This window comes from Nerophis lumbriciformis, linkage group LG01 (assembly GCF_033978685.3).
Source record: "Nerophis lumbriciformis linkage group LG01, RoL_Nlum_v2.1, whole genome shotgun sequence".
In the NCBI taxonomy this organism is placed as follows: Eukaryota; Metazoa; Chordata; class Actinopteri; order Syngnathiformes; family Syngnathidae; genus Nerophis; species Nerophis lumbriciformis.
Window position 1 is genome coordinate 30,474,860 of NC_084548.2, and position 20,596 is coordinate 30,495,455.

At 40.7% G+C, this 20,596-nt stretch overlaps 2 protein-coding genes and 2 non-coding genes across 5 annotated transcripts; all 4 read left to right on the top strand.

Moving 5' to 3' along the window:
* The first annotated feature begins 219 nt into the window (after positions 1-219).
* Positions 220-17,331, top strand: LOC133618648 (nascent polypeptide-associated complex subunit alpha). Of its 2 annotated transcripts, none has more exons than XM_061979208.1 (8): positions 220-307; positions 872-946; positions 11,959-12,044; positions 16,254-16,331; positions 16,416-16,562; positions 16,662-16,790; positions 16,881-17,003; positions 17,215-17,331. In XM_061979208.1, the coding sequence occupies exons 2-8, from the start codon at positions 877-879 to the stop codon at positions 17,227-17,229; spliced, it is 648 nt and encodes a 215-aa protein (XP_061835192.1). In that variant the 5' UTR covers positions 220-307; positions 872-876; the 3' UTR covers positions 17,230-17,331. The 2 variants fall into 2 exon arrangements, with proteins under 2 accessions (XP_061835192.1, XP_061835201.1); XM_061979217.1 differs by lacking the exon at positions 220-307 and adding an exon at positions 342-410.
* On the top strand, positions 7,312-11,933 carry LOC140678820 (uncharacterized). Its single transcript, XM_072913209.1, has one exon. The coding sequence runs from the start codon at positions 8,294-8,296 to the stop codon at positions 11,657-11,659; it is 3,366 nt and encodes a 1,121-aa protein (XP_072769310.1). The 5' UTR covers positions 7,312-8,293; the 3' UTR covers positions 11,660-11,933.
* On the top strand, positions 16,111-16,182 carry LOC133573424 (small nucleolar RNA SNORD59). Its single transcript, XR_009810909.1, has one exon. It is a non-coding gene; the product is annotated as a small nucleolar RNA SNORD59 (small nucleolar RNA).
* Positions 17,076-17,148, top strand: LOC133573413 (small nucleolar RNA SNORD59). The gene has a single exon (XR_009810907.1). It is a non-coding gene; the product is annotated as a small nucleolar RNA SNORD59 (small nucleolar RNA).
* Positions 17,332-20,596: the final 3,265 nt, after the last annotated feature.

Below are 20,596 nucleotides of genomic sequence, written 5' to 3' on the forward strand. Positions count from 1 at the left end.
AATGTATTTTATTACACTGAAAGTACTTGTATTACTCTCTACTTCTACTGAACAAAACGTTTTATTGATTGAAAGAGTAAGTCACTTCAACAAAAAATACTAAAGTATATTTACTATTCTGTCATCACTTTTGGAGTTTGTAAAAACAAGCGCAATATACATGTGAAGACAAGGACAATATTGAGCGTTTCAATTCGGGTTTTAATTTAACCCGGAAGCGGAAAGTAATATCTGAAACGGGATATCCGGTTTCAAGGAGGTCACAAGTTCTTTCTCACAGCCATCTTGGAAATAGCATCCTGAGCTGGTGAGTGTCTCGCTGTAAATCTAATATCATCCAACTGGTTTTGAGACATTATAGTTCATAGTTACATTATTATAAGTTTAATCAAAGTAGTGTACATCATTCGGTAAGATTATTTCACATATGTAGTCCATTTTGTCAACATTATATGCGAGTTTGTGCTTCCGATAGCCAGTTCAAAATGGGGGAGTTTTGATGGCTCTGTAGTTTACATGCAGGTTTTCAGGGCCGCTTTTTCAGTAATCAGTGAAGGAGTTTTTTTTGTTGACAACTACTGTCTTAAACAGTGGTATTTGTGTACAGGCCGAAGATGAGCGTAGTCGTTAATGTTCAACGTTATTAAAAAAAAGCAACCTAGCTGAAGTAAAACTGTTGTGTAGCTTAGTAGCTAAAGCACGGGTTGCCTTTCTAGCTCGACAAGTATTGACACCAGTGAATTACGAGTAGACAGTGTATTACATTTAGGAAGTCTTAACGGTTGTGCTTATGTCGACAAAGCTCATCTACCGTACTTAGTTCACATTACTGCTTGTTTTGCTATGACGTAATGTTAACGTCTTTTGTCAGCAACCATGCCTGGCGAAGCAACAGAAACGGTCCCTGTCACGGAGCAAGAGATGCAGCAACCACAAGTGGAAACTGGTTCGTATATTCTATCTCATCTGCATGCTGTGCTAAATCATAACAGCGACACTTGTGGGACACTGCTACGCAATAATGCTGATGACGGTCACAACGTGCACACTTGATTTAAATGGGGTGGTTGAATTGCTGATATCGGGTGCATGCAACATAACTGACCTCCAGCAGCCATGTGTTGCACATGTGTCGCTTACTGTCATGGCTTTGCTTTCAGAGAAATCCAGGATCCCTGTGTATTAATACACCAGAGTGTGTTTTGCTCTGACAACTGCATTTGTTTTAAAAAGCATGTTTTGTGTGCACATTAATGGTCTTGAAATCTCAGTTCACAAATATTTACTGATGCTGCAAATCAACTTGTACCAATGCATTTGTGGTAGTTATTGCCTCTGTTGCAGATTGTAAATTTAAATAATTTTATAGGTACAATGGTTTATATACTTTGAGACAAAATTAAAGACCATGCAGCTTTGATCTGAAAGGCTTCAAAATTGTTGGTCTCTGACATTAATAAGCTGTGGACTGCTTAACAAGGAGTAAAATCAAGACATTAACTTGTACCTAAAGTTAGGTTTATAAGCAAGTGTGGCATTCATTCTGTCATTCTCTTTATAATTGTGAATCAGAGGGTTTAACTAAGTGTTATACTTTTGCTTAACAAGAAGTAACATCAAGACATTAACTTGTACCTAAAGTTAGGTTTATAAGCAAATGTGGCATTCATTCTGTCACCCACTTTATAATTGTGAATCAGAGGGTGTAACTAAGTGTTGTAATTGTGCTGCCTGAGAAAAAAAATAGTAAAACCTGTGTAAGCTTGCACTCAAATCTATTGTTTTTGCAAGGAGAAGCACATTGTGAACACCAATAAATACAGTGATACCTTAATTTAGGATTAGGGTTGTATGGTATACCAGTATTAATGAATTGAAAAGGGTACTATACTGCCTTTAAAAAGTAGCAGACTTTTTCTTTCATGCTTTTGATTGCATTGCTGGTAATATAAGCTGAGGCGCAGGTCACAAGTCAACACACGCACACAGCATTGACAAGTGGAGATGTTACAGGGAGAACGGATGTATTTTGGCTTAAAACAACTGATAAAGACTGAAGCACTATTCTGCAAGCGGTGCTTTAAAACATAGTGAGCTAATGCTTGTCCACACAGTGTTTTCAGCTATTTCTGAATCACTAATCCTCACCTCCATGGCGACAAGTATCACCCGTGCAGAACGAGACAAGCTAAACATGTTTCCCTTTTATTTTGAAACAAATCAATATAGATTTTGGTCCCGGCAGCAAAATTTTGATATCGGGACAATAACCCAATCCATGAGTATTTTGGAATAGAAGCAGTCTCTCAGCTTTTTGTTATGCATTAAAGGGGTCCCATCATGCAAAACCAAATTTTCTTACCTGTCAGTACCTGTTTTGTGTATTTGCGTCCCCGTAAGTCTTACAAATTTGAACGCAAACCAAGGCAGCATGACTGAGATATTTAGTAAACAATCTTGCATTCTTTGGTACTTGCTCCAAACGAGACATTTGGAATTTGAGTAGCTAGTGATGTATTTGTTGCTAGTAACATCAGCGGATATCTCCATATATGGTTAGGTGTTACCCAAAAAGGTTTGCGCGAGTCCGCCATTGTATATATAAAGTAGGGTTGTCCCGATACCAATATTTTGGTACTGGTACCAAAATGTATTTCGATACTTTTCTAAATAAAGGGGACCACAAAAAATGGCATTATTGGCTTTATTTGAACAAAAAATCTTACGATACATTAAACATGTGTTTGTTATTGCAATCGAAGAACAATTTTGGCCTTAAATTAAATAGTGAACATACTAGGCACATTTTTTTAGTAGTAAGTAAGCAAACAAAGGCTCCTTATTTGTCTGCTGACATATGCAATAATATATTGTAATTTCTCATTGTATTATTTTGTCAAAATTATAAAGGACAAGCTGTAAAAATTTATTATTAATTCACTTGTTCATTTACTGTTAATATATGATTATTTTCCGTTTTAACATGTTCTATCCACACTTCTGTTGAAATGTAATACCGTATTTTCCGCACTATAAGGCGCACCGGATTATTAGCCGCACCTTCAATGAATGGCATATTTCATAACTTTGTCCACCAATAAGCCGCCCCGGACTATAAGCCGCGCCTACGTTGCGCTAAAGGGAATGTCAAAAAAACAGTCAGATAGGTCAGTCAAACTTTAATAATACATTGAAAACCAGCGTTCTAACAACTCTGTCCCAAAATGTACGCAAATGTGCAATCACAAACATAGTAAAATTCAAAATAGTGCAGAGCAATAGCAACATAATGTTGCTCGAACGTTAATGTCACAACACACAAAATAAACATAGCGCTCACTTTCTGAAGTTATTCTTCGTTCGTAAATCCTTCGTCTTCGGTGTCCGAAGTGAAAAGTTGGGCAAATGTGAGATCCAAAATGGCCGGTTCCGTCTCGTCGAAGTCATCGGAGTCAGTGTCACTGTTAACCAGCAGTTCTGTGAATCCTGCCTTCCGGAAAGCTCGGACCACAGTTGTGACCGAAATATCTGCCCAGGCATTTACGATCCACTGGCAGATGTTTGCGTCGTCTGGCGCTGCCTCCCTGTCTTAGTGAATGTGTGTTCGCCTTCTGTCATCCATTGTTCCCACGCAGTTAGCAGTCTAGCTTCGAATGCCCTGTTGACACCAATATCTAGCGGCTGGAGGTCTTTTGTCAATCCACCCGGAATGACGGCGAGTATTGAATTAAGCGCGTAAGCGTGTCTCTTAATGTGATGTTATGAGCTAGCAAATATAACAACTACACTACCCAGCATGCAACGATAGTTACGAGCATGCGCGGTAGCCCTGAGAAGCGTTGTATGCTGGCAGTTAGAATGTGGTTATGAGCACGCTGTGAGTAAACGTTGAGAACTCAGTTAACACGCCTCGTCTGCATTATTTATAATTAGACAGACAACACACTTAATAGGAGCCATTTTGGGGTCTTTACATAAACACACAAATGGAAATGAAACGTCACATATCCCAGCATGCACCGCGCGCTTCTTCGTCATCCACTGTTCCCACGCAGTTAGCAGTCTAGCTTCGAATGCCCTGTTGACACCAATATCTAGCGGCTGGAGGTCTTTTGTCAATCCACCCGGAATGACGGCGAGTATTGAATTAAGCGCGTAAGCGTGTCTCTTAATGTGATGTTATGAGCTAGCAAATATAACAACTACACTACCCAGCATGCAACGATAGTTACGAGCATGCGCGGTAGCCCTGAGAAGCGTTGTATGCTGGCAGTTAGAATGTGGTTATGAGCACGCTGTGAGTAAACGTTGAGAACTCAGTTAACACGCCTCGTCTGCATTATTTATAATTAGACAGACAACACACTTAATAGGAGCCATTTTGGGGTCTTTACATAAACACACAAATGGAAATGAAACGTCACATATCCCAGCATGCACCGCGCGCTTCTTCGTCATCCACTGTTCCCACGCAGTTAGCAGTCTAGCTTCGAATGCCCTGTTGACACCAATATCTAGCGGCTGGAGGTCTTTTGTCAATCCACCCGGAATGACGGCGAGTATTGAATTAAGCGCGTAAGCGTGTCTCTTAATGTGATGTTATGAGCTAGCAAATATAACAACTACACTACCCAGCATGCAACGATAGTTACGAGCATGCGCGGTAGCCCTGAGAAGCGTTGTTGTATGCTGGGAGTTCGAATGTGGTTATGAGCACGCTGTGAGTAAACGTTGAGAACTCAGTTAACACGCCTCGTCTGCATTATTTATAATTAGACAGACAACACACTTAATAGGAGCCATTTTGGGGTCTTTACATAAACACACAAATGGAAATGAAACGTCACATATCCCAGCATGCACCGCGCGCTTCTTCTTCTTCCGGGGGCGGGTGGTTGCTTACAGTACAAGAAGAAGCGCTTCCTGTTCTATGGGGGCGGGTGCTTACCTTGGCGGTTGCTTGCGTAGAAGAAGAAGCGCTTCCTGCTCTACCGGGAAAAAAGATGGTGGCTGTTTACCGAAGTTGCGAGAACGAAACTTTATGAAAATGAATCTTAATATTTATCCATATATAAAGCGCACCGGGTTAAAAGCCGCACTGTCAGCTTTTGAGTAAATTTGTGGTTTTTAGGTGCGGCTAATGGTGCGGAAAATACGGTAATCACTTATTCTTCTGTTTGAATACTTTACATTCGTTTTGGATGATACCACAAATTTAGTTATCGATCTGATACCAAATATTTACAGTATCATACATTGGTCATATTCAAAGTCCTTGTGTGTCCAGGGACATATTTCCTGAGTTTATAAACATAATATGAATTTTAAAAAAGGAAAGAAGATTTTTTTGCCTATAAAAACATAGATGTAATAATAGTATCGACTAGATACGCTATTGTACTTGGTATCATTACAGTGGATGTCAGGTGTAGATGCACCCATGGCATTCAGGCGCGCTAGCTTTTGTTAGCGGTTACGGCAGTGAGCTGTTATAACCTCCTACGGTGTGTAGTGAAGCATGTTTAGCTATTCCTCGTCCTGCAGAGATGATACTTGTAATAAGCATACTTTATTCGTCGCCATGGAGGCGAGGATTAGTGATTTAGAAGTAGCTAAAACACTGACGGATGTTAGCTGCTAGCCATGTCTTAAAGCACCACCTGAGGGTGTTTCCGTGTTATAGCTTTATCGTCAGTTTTTAGACCAAAATGGGTTCATTCTCCCTTTTCTGTCTATGCACCGTGTCGGCTTGGAAGTACTCCATGATTGTGCGCTGCCAAACATGCTCCTCTGCTCGTAAACCCAGCAATGTCATGATGTGACGGCGCACCATTATGCCCGTAAAACAAAAATTTGGAACCTGTATTTTTTAGAGTATAGTGATTCATTAGTACCGCGATACTATACTAGTACCCGTATAACATACAACCCTAGTATAAAGTTGTAGTCACTTCGTTCCTTATTTTTTTCTATGCTCCCCACTGTTATTGGGCCTCTTAAATGACAAATGCCGTAAGAGCTGCCTCAAAACATCTGGTCTTCTTTGCTACTACAAGATTATAGGTCAGTGTATGTTGTGTTCATAAAATTTTCTTATCGCGAATAAGAATTTGAAAGTTTTTTTTTTCAGTCTAGAAAAGCAACAACAAAATCTAAAAAAACAATGTATTTTATATACCAATAGATCTATTTAATGATTTTCGACACAAAAAAGACTGCTTTTTTACCAAATGTTTTGTATTTACCAATGAAATCCAGAAAAAACTACTGTTGTTTTTTAATTCTCATTATTCAATTGTAAGTACAATGACCAAAAAAAACACTGACCTTTACAGCTACATCTTGACATATCTTTGTTTTCCAACCATGAGAACGGAGAAAATTAGTGTAAGAGTGCTGAGAAAAAAAAAATAATTGCATTCAAGAAATAATCAATGGCATGACCTTTGCAAAGTGGTTTAAGCCTCGCAATGATAGTCGACATAATTATCCTATTCTTTAAATTTACATTTACCTATTGTCTAAACACATCTTTTTTGCACATGGCTTTAAGCCGTTTTGGAGGATTCTTTTGTCAAATTTCATAACACCGGCATTTAAAGTGGCTGATAAGTTTTTTTTCAATATTTTGAAGCACTTTTTTCTTCTTCCTCGCGGCTTTTAGAACATATAGCGCGTAATGTCTTCTAAAGCCGTGAAGAAGTCCCACAGGATCTGCGTCATGGTTGTTTACAGTAAGCTCGGGAAGTTTGCGACAAGCCGTTAACAGCACGGCACGTCGGAAAAGGAGCACTTTATTTGCTCACCCTAACACATCTATAGCACATGACTTTTTTTGTTATCTAATTTATTCATTGACATACTTTCTCATATCAAATATTTTCTGTGCACCCCCCTACTTCAGTGATATGGTTACATTTTGTGTAAAAAAAAAAAATTGGACACTGCATGGATTCAGTGTTTAACACTCCTTCCCAACATCTGCCCACGAACCACGGGCAAGTAATTTTCTCATTTCATGTTTTGAGTACAAACTACCCAGTTTGTCACCCGAGAATACCTGATGTGCTCCTTGCCCTGTTACCCGTTTGCTTTCAGCTGCAGGAGTAATACATTCCTCTGATTCTTCTGAGATGCTTGTCCATACTTTAAATAAGGCCAACCCACCAGAGAACTCCCCAGAACTCTCTAGCCCTGCCCGAGCAACTTCTATTCAGGTCACCGATGATCAACCAAATGGTAAACCCATATGTCAGGACATGACCTAGCAAGGTGAAAAGTCCAAGTTGGCACCAGTGCCATCTCTAAAAAAGGTCTGACTGATCCAGCAGGGGCTTCAGCCAATTTTCAAGTTAAGCTGTTGGTTCCTTGAGAGGCTACCATTTCTTCCTCAGCACAGCATTTGCATGAGTAATCTTCAAATAAAGATGTACATTACAAAGAGCCTAGAAAAGTAGCAAACAGTCAGCAGTTTTCTCTAATTTAATTATAAAGATGTATTTACAAGTAATAAAGAGATAAATCAATTTAATCCATTCAAGACGAAATCCCAGGTTAGTCTTATCCTGGACGGAGAGTTGTAAATGAATGTAGCCGAGCTAGCGCAAAATGAGAACAGACCAATGTCACACTTCTCAAAACACCTTTTGGCCACAACCTGTGAGGTTTGTTATTATTTCCCATCCTGCTTTTGCCATAAATGTGTTCTGTTTAGTTCACAATGTGCAAGAAAAAGCTGGAGCTATGGTAACTGCTAAGCTAAGTCAAATGTAAAGCAGTGAGATAACAAAATAAGTAGAATATAGTTAAAAAGAACTCTATTTGGAACCGCGTTATAGCAGAGACTAAACGGTTAACAGGAAATTAGCAGGCCTATAAGAGTCTTACAGAGAATAATTCAATAGTTAGTTAAGTTTCAATGCAGATGGTGTGCATGGTGTGACGTGTGCAGAATGCATTAAAACATTTTGAGTACAGACTTAAGCACCTCCCTATAGGTTTTCTGTGTGGCATTTAAATAAGCATTTTGAACCAAACTCCAGTGTTAAACAAGTTTGTGTTTTTACCCCTTGAATATTTGTGTTTTGGTTTGTTAATTTAACCAGCATGTGCAACACTTATTGGTTCAAAAGAAAGTAAAAGAATCTGTTCTTGTTCAGCTACACCATCTGTCCCGATTTCCTCCCAGCAACCTCGGACAGCTGCCCCCACTAAGTCCAAAGGCAAAGATGCTAAAAGTGCTCAGGGTTCTTCTGCCCCAAAGGCTGTCCCTGGCAGAAGAAAACGCTCTTCTATGTCTGCGTCTTCCTCTTCTCCTACCTCACCCAAATCTACTCTTTCCTCAACTCCCTTGTCACCAGTTCCATCTCCTTTAGCTTCTTCCCCTTCGTCTATTCAGGTTACTCGTTCTGCCCCAAAGATTGTAAAGGCTGGCAAACAAGAAAAGGCCAAGAATGAAGAGTCCTTTATTCCACAGAATGTCAAAGTCAATGAAACAAGTAAAAAATCAATGGGGAGCAAGCCATTTGTTGGTGATAAACCTGCCCAAGTTGAGCCAAAAAGATCACCAGTTGTTGCAAAAGCTACTGCAGACCCAGCAACTTCCCAATTTGCTGAAGTAGCTTTGCTGACACATGCTACTGTTCCTGCTGCTGATGATCTCCCACCACTTATCCCACCTGAAAGGCAAACGCAAATTCCAAATCAGTGTAATACCATTACACCTGTAGGGGTATCTAAAAAAGAATCCAAATCTAAGAACGTGCCTCTAGAGGAAAAACAGAAAAAGAACATGCCTGCTGAGATTCTTAAGGAAAAAAATCTAACTGAAGAAAAACAAGTCCCAACTGTTACTTCAGATACCATAATTGCATTGCAAACTAAATCTCCTGTAAATGTATCAAATGTCAGCTTGGCCTCGGTTAAAGCTGAATCCCTGGGGGAAATTGAGAGTGTTAAGGCAACAGCAAACACCTCTCCTGAAGCTGTCAAGCCAGCCCCTAAGGACAGTTCTGCTCCCGTGAAGGCATCTCCGGTGGAGACTGCCAAAACAGCTATACAAGACAACGCTGGTAACCCAACTCCTTGGGATAAACCTGCTCTAGTAAAGGTTGCCAAGGCAGCCCCACAGGACAAAATTGCTGACAAACTTGCTCCTGTGGAGATTACCAAACTAGTCTCACAGGACAAGCCCACTTTTGTTGCGATTACCAATCCAGTCTCACATGCAAAACCCGCTCCTGTTCAGGCTGCTAAGCAAGACTCATCAGCCAAACCCGCTCCCGTGGAAGCTGCCAAACCAGTTTCACACGACAAACCCACTTTAGTGGAGGCTGCCAAACCAGTTTCACACGGAAAACCCACTTTTGTGGAGGCTGCCAAACCAGTTTCACACAACAAACCCACTTTTGTGGAGGCTGCCAAGCCAGTTTCACAGGACAAACATGCTCCCGTGGAGGCTGCCAAGCCAGTTTCACAGGACAAACATGCTCCCGTGGAGGCTGCCAAGCCAGTCTTACAGGACAAACCTGCTCCCGTGGAGACTGCCAAGCCAGCCCCACAAGACAAACCCGCTCCCATGATTGCTACCAAGCCAGTCTTACAGGACAAACCTGCTCCCGTGGAGATTGCCAAGCCAGCCTCACAGCACAAACCCGTTCCCGTGGAGACTGCTAAGCCAGTCTTACAGGACAAACCCGCTCCCGTGGTGGCTACCAAGCCAGCCCCACAGCACAAACCCAGTCTCGTGGTGGCTGCCGAGCCAGTATCTCAGGACAAACCCGCTCCTGTGGAGACTGCTAAGCCAGTCTTACAGGACAAACCTGCTCCCGTGGCTTCTACCAAGCCAGCCCCACAGGACAAACCCGCTCCTGTGGTGGCTATCAAGCCAGTCCCACAGGACAAATCCGCTCCCGTGGTGGCTACCAAGCCAGTCCCACAGGACAAACCCGCTGCCGTGGAGGCTACCAAGCCAGTGCCACAGGATAAACCTGCTGTCGTGGTAGCAGCCAAACCAACCTCACAGGGCAGGGCTGCTCCTGTAAAGGCCACTAAGCCAGCTCAAGAAGACAAGGCTGCTAAACCTGTTCCTGTGGTGGTTACCAAGGCAGCCCCACAGGATAAACCCGCTCCCGTGGAGGCTACCAAGCCAGTCCCACAGGACAAACCCGCTCCTGTGGTGACTACCAAGCCAGTCCCACAGGATAAACCTGCTGTCGTGGTAGCAGCCAAACCAACCTCACAGGGCAGGGCTGCTCCTGTAAAGGCCACTAAGCCAGCTCAAGAAGACAAGGCTGCCAAACCTGTTCCTGTGGTGGATACCAAGGCAGCCCCACAGGATAAACCCGCTCCCGTGGAGGCTACCAAGCCAGTCCCACAGGACAAACCCGCTCCCGTGGTGGCTACCAAGCCAGTCCCACAGGATAAACCTGCTGTCGTGGTAGCAGCCAAACCAACCTCACAGGGCAGGGCTGCTCCTGTAAAGGCCACTAAGACAGCTCAAGAAGACAAGGCTGCCAAACCTGTTCCTGTGGTGGATACCAAGGCAGCCCCACAGGATAAACCCGCTCCCGTGGAGGCTACCAAGCCAGTCCCACAGGACAAACCCGCTCCCGTGGTGGCTACCAAGCCAGCCCCACAGGACAAACCTGATCCCGTGGGTGCTACTAAGCCAGTCCCACATGACAAACCCTCTCCCGTGATGGCTACCAAGCCAGTCCCACAGGACAAACCCGCTCCCGTGGTGGCTACCAAGCCAGCCCCACAGGACAAACCCGCTCCCGTGGTGGCTACCAAGCCAGCCCCACAGGACAAACCCGCTCCCGTGGTGGCTACCAAGCCAGCCCCACAGGACAAACCTGCTCCCGTGGGTTCTACCAAGCCAGCCCCACAGGACAAACCTGCTCCCGTGGTGGCTACAAAGCCAGCCCCACAGGACAAACCTGCTCCCGTGGTGGCTACAAAGCCAGCCCCACAGGACAAACCTGCTCCCGTGGTGGCTACAAAGCCAGCCCCACAGGACAAACCTGCTCCCGTGGTGGCTACAAAGCCAGCCCCACAGGACAAACCCGCTCCCGTGGGTGCTACCAAGCCAGCCCCACAGGACAAACCTGCTCCCGTGGTGGCTACAAAGCCAGCCCCACAGGACAAACCTGCTGTGGGAGCAGCCAAACCAACCTCACAGGGCAGGGCTGCTCCTGTAAAGGCCACTAAGCCAGCTCAAGAAGACAAGACTGCCAAACCTGTTCCCCTGGACGCTGCAAAGCCAGACGCTAAAGACAAACCCGCTCCCGTGGGGGCTCCCAAGCCAACCCCACAGGACAAGCATGTTGTAGCGGAGGCTGCGAAGTCAGAGAAACTTGTGCAGAAAGCTGAGCTCAAGCCTGATATAGAAACTAAACCAGTTCCTGTGCAGAGTATCAAACCAGTTGTGGACACCAAATTGGTTTCCACACTTACTGCGGATTCTTGTGCCTCTGAAAAGAAACTTACATTTGCTGAAGCCCTTACAAAGCCTGCCCCTGTCAAATCTGATGTTGAGATAAGTACAGATCCTGTCCCATCACTCAAAACGGCCCCTACAGTTGATCGAATCCCAGCAGTGGTGCAGCCTGTGGTCAAGAACGATAAGGGTATTTCCTTCTTTCTTCCTTGTTACTAATCTGTCCCCCTGTTGTGACAGGGATATTTTTTCCTATGTGCTTAGTTCGGTATATTTATCAAATAACGATGAAAATAATTTTTTTGTTCTATTAGGTCTAATCTACGTTGGTTTTTAATGTCTTTAGGACGCTATACACAAACTACACACTTTTTAAAATAAATGTGGTTGAAAGAGCAAAATACAATTTTATCTTTGACTATTTTCATTAATTGTCATTGCCCAGAATAATAGCATTTTCTACATACGGTAAGTTAAGGGTCTTTGCGTTACAACTTTGTTTTGGTTCATGCACATAGGGTCTGGCACAGAGTCCGAGAGTGACGACTCAGTCCCGGAGCTAGAGGAACAGGATTCAGCACAAACACAGACACAGCAAGCCCAGGTGTGTTATGTTTGCCCTATGTTTTGGTGTGAATTTTTAATGGGGGTGTAACGGTACGCCTTAAATTAAACATTAGAACATAAGGTCATTTTCTGATAAAATTCTCAAAAAAATATAGATGTTTCATATAGAAAATGTTAAATTGTGGGGTTGTACTTTGCTATACAGTAGGGCGAACAAGTATTAGATACACTGACCATTTTGCAGGTTTTCCTGCTTATAAAGCATGTTAAGGGCCAATATTTTATTGTAAGTACACTTAAACAGTGAGACATGAAATCTAAAATAAAAATGTAGAAAATCACATTTGAGGACTCGACGAGAACATGCTATAACAGACTTTACACAATGTTTCAGCCAGCCAGAAAAATACACCCCCATATTCCTTAAGTGATATACTAGCATTCTATCCATCCATTTTCTACCGCTTGTCCCTAGGGCTGAAACTAATTTGATAATCGATTAATCTGTCGATTATTACTTCAAATAATAATCGGATAAAAGAGACAAACTACATTCCTATCCTTTTCAGTATTTTATTTTATTTTAAAAACAGCATACTGGCACCATACTTATTTTGATTATTGTTTCTCAGCTGTTTGTAAATGTTGCAGTTTATAAATAAAGGTTTATTAAAAAAAATGTAAAAAGAAGAAAATAGTAGCCTCTGGGCATGCGCGCATAGCATAGATCCAACGAAGCGATGACTAAATTAATTGCCAACTATTTTTATAATCGATTTTAATCGATTAGTTGTTGCAGCCCTACTTGTCCCTTTTGGGGTCACGGGGGTGCTATCTCAGCTGCATTCGGTTGGCGGGGTACACCTTGGACAAGTCGCCACCTCATCACAGGGCCAATACAGATAGACAGACAACATTCACACACTAGGGCCAATTTAGTGTTACCAATCAACCTATCCCCAGGTGCATGTTTTGGGGCATTCCTTTAGGTGCAAATATCACAGAATAACATTACAAAACATCTCTGACAAAGCATGATGGTAATGTAAGACATTTTTAATTTTTCAATGTCAGGGTTTCCCCTAAATTGCCAAAATACCTGTGGTTGTGGGGGCGTGGCTGATATGACGTCATTGCATGATTTGCTGTGATGCATATATTCTTTAAAAAGGAATGTGAATATACATTTAAAACTAATCTATTAAGTTTAGTATTAACATACCGTATTTTCCGCACTATAAGGCGCACCAGATTATAAGGCGCACCTTCAATGAATGGCATATTTCAAAACTTTGTTCATATATAAGGCGCACCGGATTTTATGGCGCACCTATGCACCCATTAGATGGAGCTGCGCTAAAGGGAATATCAACAAAACAGTCAGGTCAGCCAAACTTTATTAATAGATTACAAACCAGCATTCTGACAACTCTGTTCACTCCCAAAATTAATAAACAGTGATTTACTCCTGTTACGGTAAATCAAACGTTAGTGCTATCACAATATAGTAACACTCGAAATAGTGCAGAGCAATAACAATATATCAATAACTCAACGCTGCTTAAACGTTAGTCACACAACACAACACACAAAATAAACATGTAAAGCTCACTTTATGAAGTTATTCCTCATCCACGAATCCCTCGAATTCTTCTTCAGTGTCCGAATTAAACAGTTGAGCGTCTCGTCATTAATCGAGTCAGTGTCGCTGCTGTTGTCCAGCAGTTCAGTGACAATTCCTGCCTTCCTGAAAGCTCGGACTACAGTTGAGACTGAATCAGCCCAGGCATTTACGATCCACTGGTAGATGTTGGCGTATGTCGTCTGGCGCTGTCTCCGTCTTGGTGAACGTGTGTTCGCCTTCTGTCATCCACTGTTCCCACGCAGTTAGCAGTCGAGCTTCGAATGCCCTGTTGACACCAATATCTAGCGGCTGGAGTTCTTTTGTCAATCCACCCGGAATGACGGCGAGTATTGAATTAAGCGTGTAAGCGTGTCTCTTAATGTGATGTTATGAGCTAGGGAAAATAACAACTACACTACCCAGCATGCAACGGGAGTGACAAGCATTCGCGGTAGCTCTGAGAAGCGTTGTGTGTCGCCATGCCGGCAGTTAGAATGTGGTTATGAGCACGCTGTGAGTAAACGTTAAGAACTCAGCCAACACGCCTCGTCTGCATTATTTATAATTAGACAGACAACACACTTAAGAGGAGCCATTTTGGGGTCATTACATAAACACACAAAAGGAAATTAAACTTCATATATCTCAGCATGCAACGCGCGCTTCTTCTTTTTCTACGGGGCAGCTGCTTACTGGAAAAAAGATGGCGGCTGTTTATCGTAGTTGCGAGACCTAAACTTTATGAAAATTAAGTTTGTTGTGGCTCAATATTTGTCCATGTATAAGGCGCACTGTCAGCTTTTGACAAAATTGGAGGTTTTTAGGTGCGCCTTATAGTGCGGAAAATACGGTATATATTTTCTTACATAATATTTTGTTCCATTTTTAAATTGTTGCTGCTTTTGGACAATGTACTTAAGAATTTTTTTTGGAGGGGGAGATTTCTCAAATCCCTTTTAGTCACCTTTTCTGCAATAAAAACAACTGGCAACAAATCTAGCATCTATTTATGGTGTTACTGGTGACTGTACTTGTGTTTAGAGACTCTGTTTTGATTCTGTCGCGCCATGTTCAAGGTGAAAAGCACACTTGCTTCGCGTTGCTGGCAGCATTTCTCTCATTAAAAACCGGCAATGTCATCTTAAATTGTGAAGATAGCTGTTTGCGGTTATATCTCCAATATATTAAAGCGCGGACACGCTGCCTCTGCTCCAGACAACCCTGTGCGTATGGCTGGTGTTAATGTGTATGTTAGTGTGTTATGGTGGTCATTTTCCCATGGTCTTTGAACACACCGTTTCGTAATTGGGCACGATGTTAGCAGGACGCTACAATACATTATATTTATTTTGTTAAGTGTGGCGGCTAATATGAAGACCCTACATTAAGGAGAAACCTTAAACATAATTAAACCGAATGTAAAGCGTAGCACTTTTATTTTGAAGCCGGAAAAGTGTGTGATTGGTTTGAGAAAGTGTCTTGACATGTTTTGATGTCGGATCGACTGTTTGCAATAAAAAAGTCTCCTTTCGACATCCTGATCCTGACGACTTTCATTTCTGTTGAGTTTTTATGTCGACTTACTAAAGCAGTCACAGTAACAATCTAAATGTTATGTTATCTCTGCACCTTAACCGTAATCTGAACAAAGAAGTGAAGCACCACCCACCTAAAATGACGCTCGCAGCAGGCGTTTGCTGCAGGGATTTTACTTCTTCTCACAGTGAAAAATAGTCCTTGTCGGGCGAACAACTTGCTATGGTTTTGAACCTGGTATTTCCATAATGTTCCCTTTTCTTTATCCATTTCTGCTCACTTGTGGCTCATCAGTAGCAAGTGAACTGCAGCCAACATTTCAATGTATACTGCTGTATATGTCTTGTAAAAATGTTAAATGTTAAATAAATCTTATATTAAAAAAGAAAATCATTGTATGATATTTAGGTAATTGGCATTTCATTGCATTAAATACGTTTTTGATGCATCAGAAAAACACATTTGGTAAAGAAACTTTTGTTTGCAGTTACAGCGAGCCAATGTTTTCTGTAGTATTGACCAGGTTTGCACACAAAGCTGTGGAGATATTAGCCCACTTCTCCATACACTCTTCTCCATATCCCTTAGCTTTTGGTGCTCGGCAACAGACGTTCAACTTCCTCCATAAATGTTCTATTGAATAACATAATGTGCCAAATATTAAATTATTTCATTAAATAATCGCCATTAATGCAATAATTTGACAGCTTTAATATGAGCTTTATTGTTGACAAAGTAAATTTGTGCAATATATAATATCTGGTTACTAAATTTGAATCCGCTTTTTGGCACAATACCTGGGCTTGTGAGAGGTGCATAACAATGACGAATGTACCCATCCTGTGCCTCACTTGAAATTAATCCTGTGTGGAAAATTGACCCTAACCAAAGCTTCTGTACCGTACTCAAACAAATATAGATACATGTACCGTTACACTCCTACTCTTCAATGATGATTTACAGTGACTTTCGTTCTTCTGAGCATACTGAAGCCATCCTTTCTGTACTGAGACGAAGAAAATCTTTTTGGATAAAAATGCTAACTTTTCTGGTTGCACATTTAAGGATGAATTTTGCTTGAAACAGGTTGCAGCTGCTGCTGAATTAGATGAGGAACCCGTCAGTAAAGCCAAACAGAGCCGCAGTGAAAAGAAAGCACGAAAGGTAATCCCAAATTCCTGTCGTGAAATCAAACTTTGCTACAACCGTGCAACATGTTATATTTATTTTCTTTATATTTTTAAACAGGCAATGTCAAAGCTTGGTCTCAGACAGGTAACAGGTGTCACCAGAGTAACCATTCGCAAGTCCAAGAACATCTTGTTCGTTATTACCAAACCAGATGTGTACAAGAGCCCTGCATCAGACACATATATTGTATTCGGTGAAGCTAAGGTATGGAGTAATCAAGTTATGGCTCCTTTTACTGCAATCATGCGTTAGTGTTTTTGTGTTAGTGTTCTTGTGTTGATCTCCCCCCGTTTTGTAACCTAGATCGAAGATCTCTCCCAACAAGCACAGCTGGCTGCTGCAGAAAAATTCAAAGTGCAAGGAGAAGCTGTGTCAAATATCCAGGAAAATACACAGACGCCAACAGTACAGGAGGAGAGCGAAGAAGAAGAGGTTATTAGATTTTCTTTGGACAAATGATCAAAAGCTTACACTTTTATTGTTTGTAAATACAATGCATTTACAACCCTGCCCTTTTTTTAGGTTGACGAGACTGGAGTTGAGGTCAAAGACATTGAACTGGTTATGTCGCAAGCTAACGTATCGCGGGCAAAGGCTGTTCGTGCCCTGAAAAACAACAACAATGACATTGTCAATGCAATTATGGTAAGTTCTCCAGACATTCTCCTAGATAATAACTTGAGTAGGCCATTTAAGTGGTTTGCTCAAACCAAGAACTCTTCAGTGATGATTTAATACAGTGACTTTCGTTCTTCTGAGTCAAGTGAAGCCAATTCTGTGCCTGAGAAGAGGCTCTTGAGCTTTTAGGGAGGAAAGAAGTCGTAACACTTGCTGATCAATTTTGTTTTCATTGCAGGAGTTGACAATGTAAAGGGGACCCTGGCAAAAAGGAGTGTTTGTGTGGTTGCTGATTCAATATTGGCTCATTTATAGAATTTATACCGACTATGGAAATAAAATTGTGGCTTGACAATATTTGTCCTTCTTTGGGGGGAAAATGACTTGTTTTAAGAGCTAAAGGTAAGTTATAAAGCAGTATTTTTTCCCTATGTTATTAAACCGCATCACATACATTTAAGATGATTTAAATTTTCCACTCAATTACAAAGCTGCATTCATACTTTTTACCCAACTTCCAGAATAAGTTGTGGGAAGATTTTTAGCTGTTGGTGATGCCGAGCTTGGAGACCTACCCCATTTGACTGCAGCAACGATTATCTACATCAAACAAACTTGAAATATGCAACATGGAGAGGAGTTATTCAACTGTAAAGTCAGAATTAATCTCTTAAAATGTTATGGGAAAAGTGATATGCACAAATCGACAATTTATGAAATAATTTAATCCATGTTTAAAGAGAAAACAACCCGATTGATTGGAAAAAAAAACCTACTATCTCAGCACTCGCCCAATTATATTCTCGCATTGATTACGTCCTGGTTTCAGCAATAATAAAATGTCAAACGTTTCATACAACCTTAACACTGCTGTCAGGTCATCCTCATAACTCTTTGAGCTACCATGATTCCAAACTAGTGAGTGGTAATCCAAAATGGAGGCTCAAAATAAAATGGATGACTGATTTTGTCTTTCTTACTTTTCTGGATGAACAAATAAAACTACTTTCAAATTAACACAATAGAAACTTCAAGAAGTTCCAGGTGGGGGGCATTGTAAGCCTTTATTAGTGAACAGATGATAAACCAGCTCTAAATCCAGAGAAACCTAAAAGCAAGCAAAAGTGTTAAAACAGGAAAAAGTAGATGACAAAATACTAACACTCAGGATACTTGCCAAAATCTTGATGTATTGAAATGTGTGTAGCAAAACCAGTGTCAATCCTATAAAGACTTAAAGATATAGGTGAAAAACCTGTTTGAAGTATATTGTGTTGTGACTGTTACAAATTATAGTTATAAAGAACCCCGCCTACTGCCCGAATGCAGCTGAGATAGGCACCAGCACACTCTGTGACCCCAGAAGGGACAAGCGGTAGAAAATTGGTGGATGGAAGTAGTCAAAGGGGACCTTTTTGTCCCCTTTATACTGAGTTTGTAATTGGACACAGCAAAAAAATAGTTGATCCAAATTTATTTTATTACTAATTTGCTCAGCCTTTTAACATTTACGTTATAGATAAGTACATGTCACGGAAATGTTTCAAAATAAAAAATATTACATGATCGGATCAACTCAAAACAATAAAAACAAGACATGTTTGCCAGTTGTATTTAGGACTGTAGTTAAGTGACAGATTTGAGCAGAAAAAGTAGAAATACATTTGAATCCAAACATGGTCTGTAGACTAAACTTCATGATGCCTTTTTTGTCCTTTAGCTACTCTATGGCTATAACATGTGTGTATGGTTTGTATGTAAAAGTATTTTAAATTAAAATATATTTGAACATGAAAAAACCCTCTTAGAAAGATTCCATTCTGAGCAACAAAACCAAAGTTATGGCCAAAATTAAAGCAAAAAATGACCTCAGAGGTCAAAAGAGTCCCAAATCTACTCTGAGGGTTAAATGAGGAACACATCCTGAGTCTGAAGGGAGGGTTTTTCATTGAGGTTTATCAAACATGTAAACATCAGTTGATAATAGCCTTGTTACAAATGTTGGAGATTGCATAATGGAATCCTTCCAGCGTCCTTAAGAGGAACATTAATAACTTTTGCTATCAAAACTGGGAAAAGTAAACAAATGTGAAAACAAAGCTTCGGCAAATTAGTCTTTTAGATGTAGACTTAAAATGTTGACTATACCACTCAGGAAGCTGGAGAAAATAATTCCAAACACTGTTGATAAAGATCAAAACGGGTTTGTCCAAAATTGACAAGGATCAACTTGCTGTTTTTGCAGTTGATGTAATATTGCTAAATAAATAAAATAAAAAACATTTCTCTGAATAGTTACAACTCTTGATTGCTTACATTTGAAAACATCTGAGGCTATAAGTTGAACAAACCAAAATCATCAATGTTCTTAAATCAGAGCGTAAAAGAACTCCCGAGTGTGCCATCCTATTCAACATTTTAGATTGGTTCACATACTTGGGGATTCTAATTGTTCCACAACTTTAATCTAATGTTAGTAATATTTCAATCCATCCATTTTGGTTCACATACTTGGGGATTCTAATTGTTCCACAACTTTAATCTAATGTTAGTAATATTTCAATCCATCCATTTTCTACCGCCTGTCCCTCTTATGAACCAATAATGCAAGAAATGTCAAAAAATACTTTTGGACTTCCATACGGTACCAATGTCACTACTAGGAAAATAAACATTCTTAAGAGGAATATAATGCCAAAACTGGCAGGGGAGGCTTAAATGTCCCATCACAGCTGAGAACATTGCAATATTTTTTCACAGATGGAGGAACTCCAGCTTGATCTACTCTTCCTGTTTTTTGTACTCTGCAAACACCAAAGAATTTAAAAAGAAAAAAAAAATCCGATAATATAATTGTAGTGTGGTACCAGGTAAAGAAGTATCTTTAAAAAAAAAACCTCCCTTTCTATTTTCAATATGGAGAAATGACTCCATTACCCCAAGAAGAGAAGATTGTGGGGTTCAAATCTTGGGCAATAAAAGGTCTGTCAAAAATGTAAGATCTTTATAACACATAAAAAAGGAATAAATATAATTTGAAGAAATAACTATAATGTATTATGAGATATGTTTCTCAAAAATTCCCCAGTTCATTGGAATACAACAAAACCAAAACATTATGCACCCCCTCTACATCTACCATGGAACATTTGATGACTAAAAACTGTTTATAGAGAAGGGCTTCATTTCTCAATCAGTGGTTCTCAAACTTTTTCCACCAAGTACCACCTCAAAACACTTGGCTCTCCAAGTACTCCCATTATGACCAACATTAAAACACAGTAGTGTAGTAGGCCTAAGTATTCAATAAAAAGAAGTGACAATGTTTTATTCAGCAAGTATATTTTGAATTGTTGATCACTGTAACATTACAGTTTGAACAGTAACCCTGTTTTTTTTTTAAAGTAAAAATAAAACACTGTACTTTAAGTGATTCTTTGACTTGCCACTAGATGGAACCCGTGTACCACGAAGAATCACTGTTCTAAAATACAGTTCTGGTGGATAGAAGAGTGAAGAAAAGATCTGCGCGATTATATTTGAATAGAATAGTGGTTGGAGGCATGTCGTAGAGCACAGTTTAAAACTACTAATACCCGCTTGAAGTTTTTAGTGTATAC

What these genes read in the sequence shown, in the direction of transcription:
- LOC133618648 (XM_061979208.1), top strand. Translation starts at nt 877, where the DNA reads ATGCCTGGCGAAGCAACAGAAACGGTCCCTGTCACGGAGCAAGAGATG. An exon ending in CACAGACACAGCAAGCCCAG is followed by an intron (nt 12,045 to 16,253) that starts GTGTGTTATGTT and finishes TGCTTGAAACAG; the next exon opens with GTTGCAGCTGCTGCTGAATT. An exon ending in AGGAGAGCGAAGAAGAAGAG is followed by an intron (nt 16,791 to 16,880) that starts GTTATTAGATTT and finishes CCCTTTTTTTAG; the next exon opens with GTTGACGAGACTGGAGTTGA.
- LOC140678820 (XM_072913209.1), top strand. Translation starts at nt 8,294, where the DNA reads ATGTCTGCGTCTTCCTCTTCTCCTACCTCACCCAAATCTACTCTTTCC.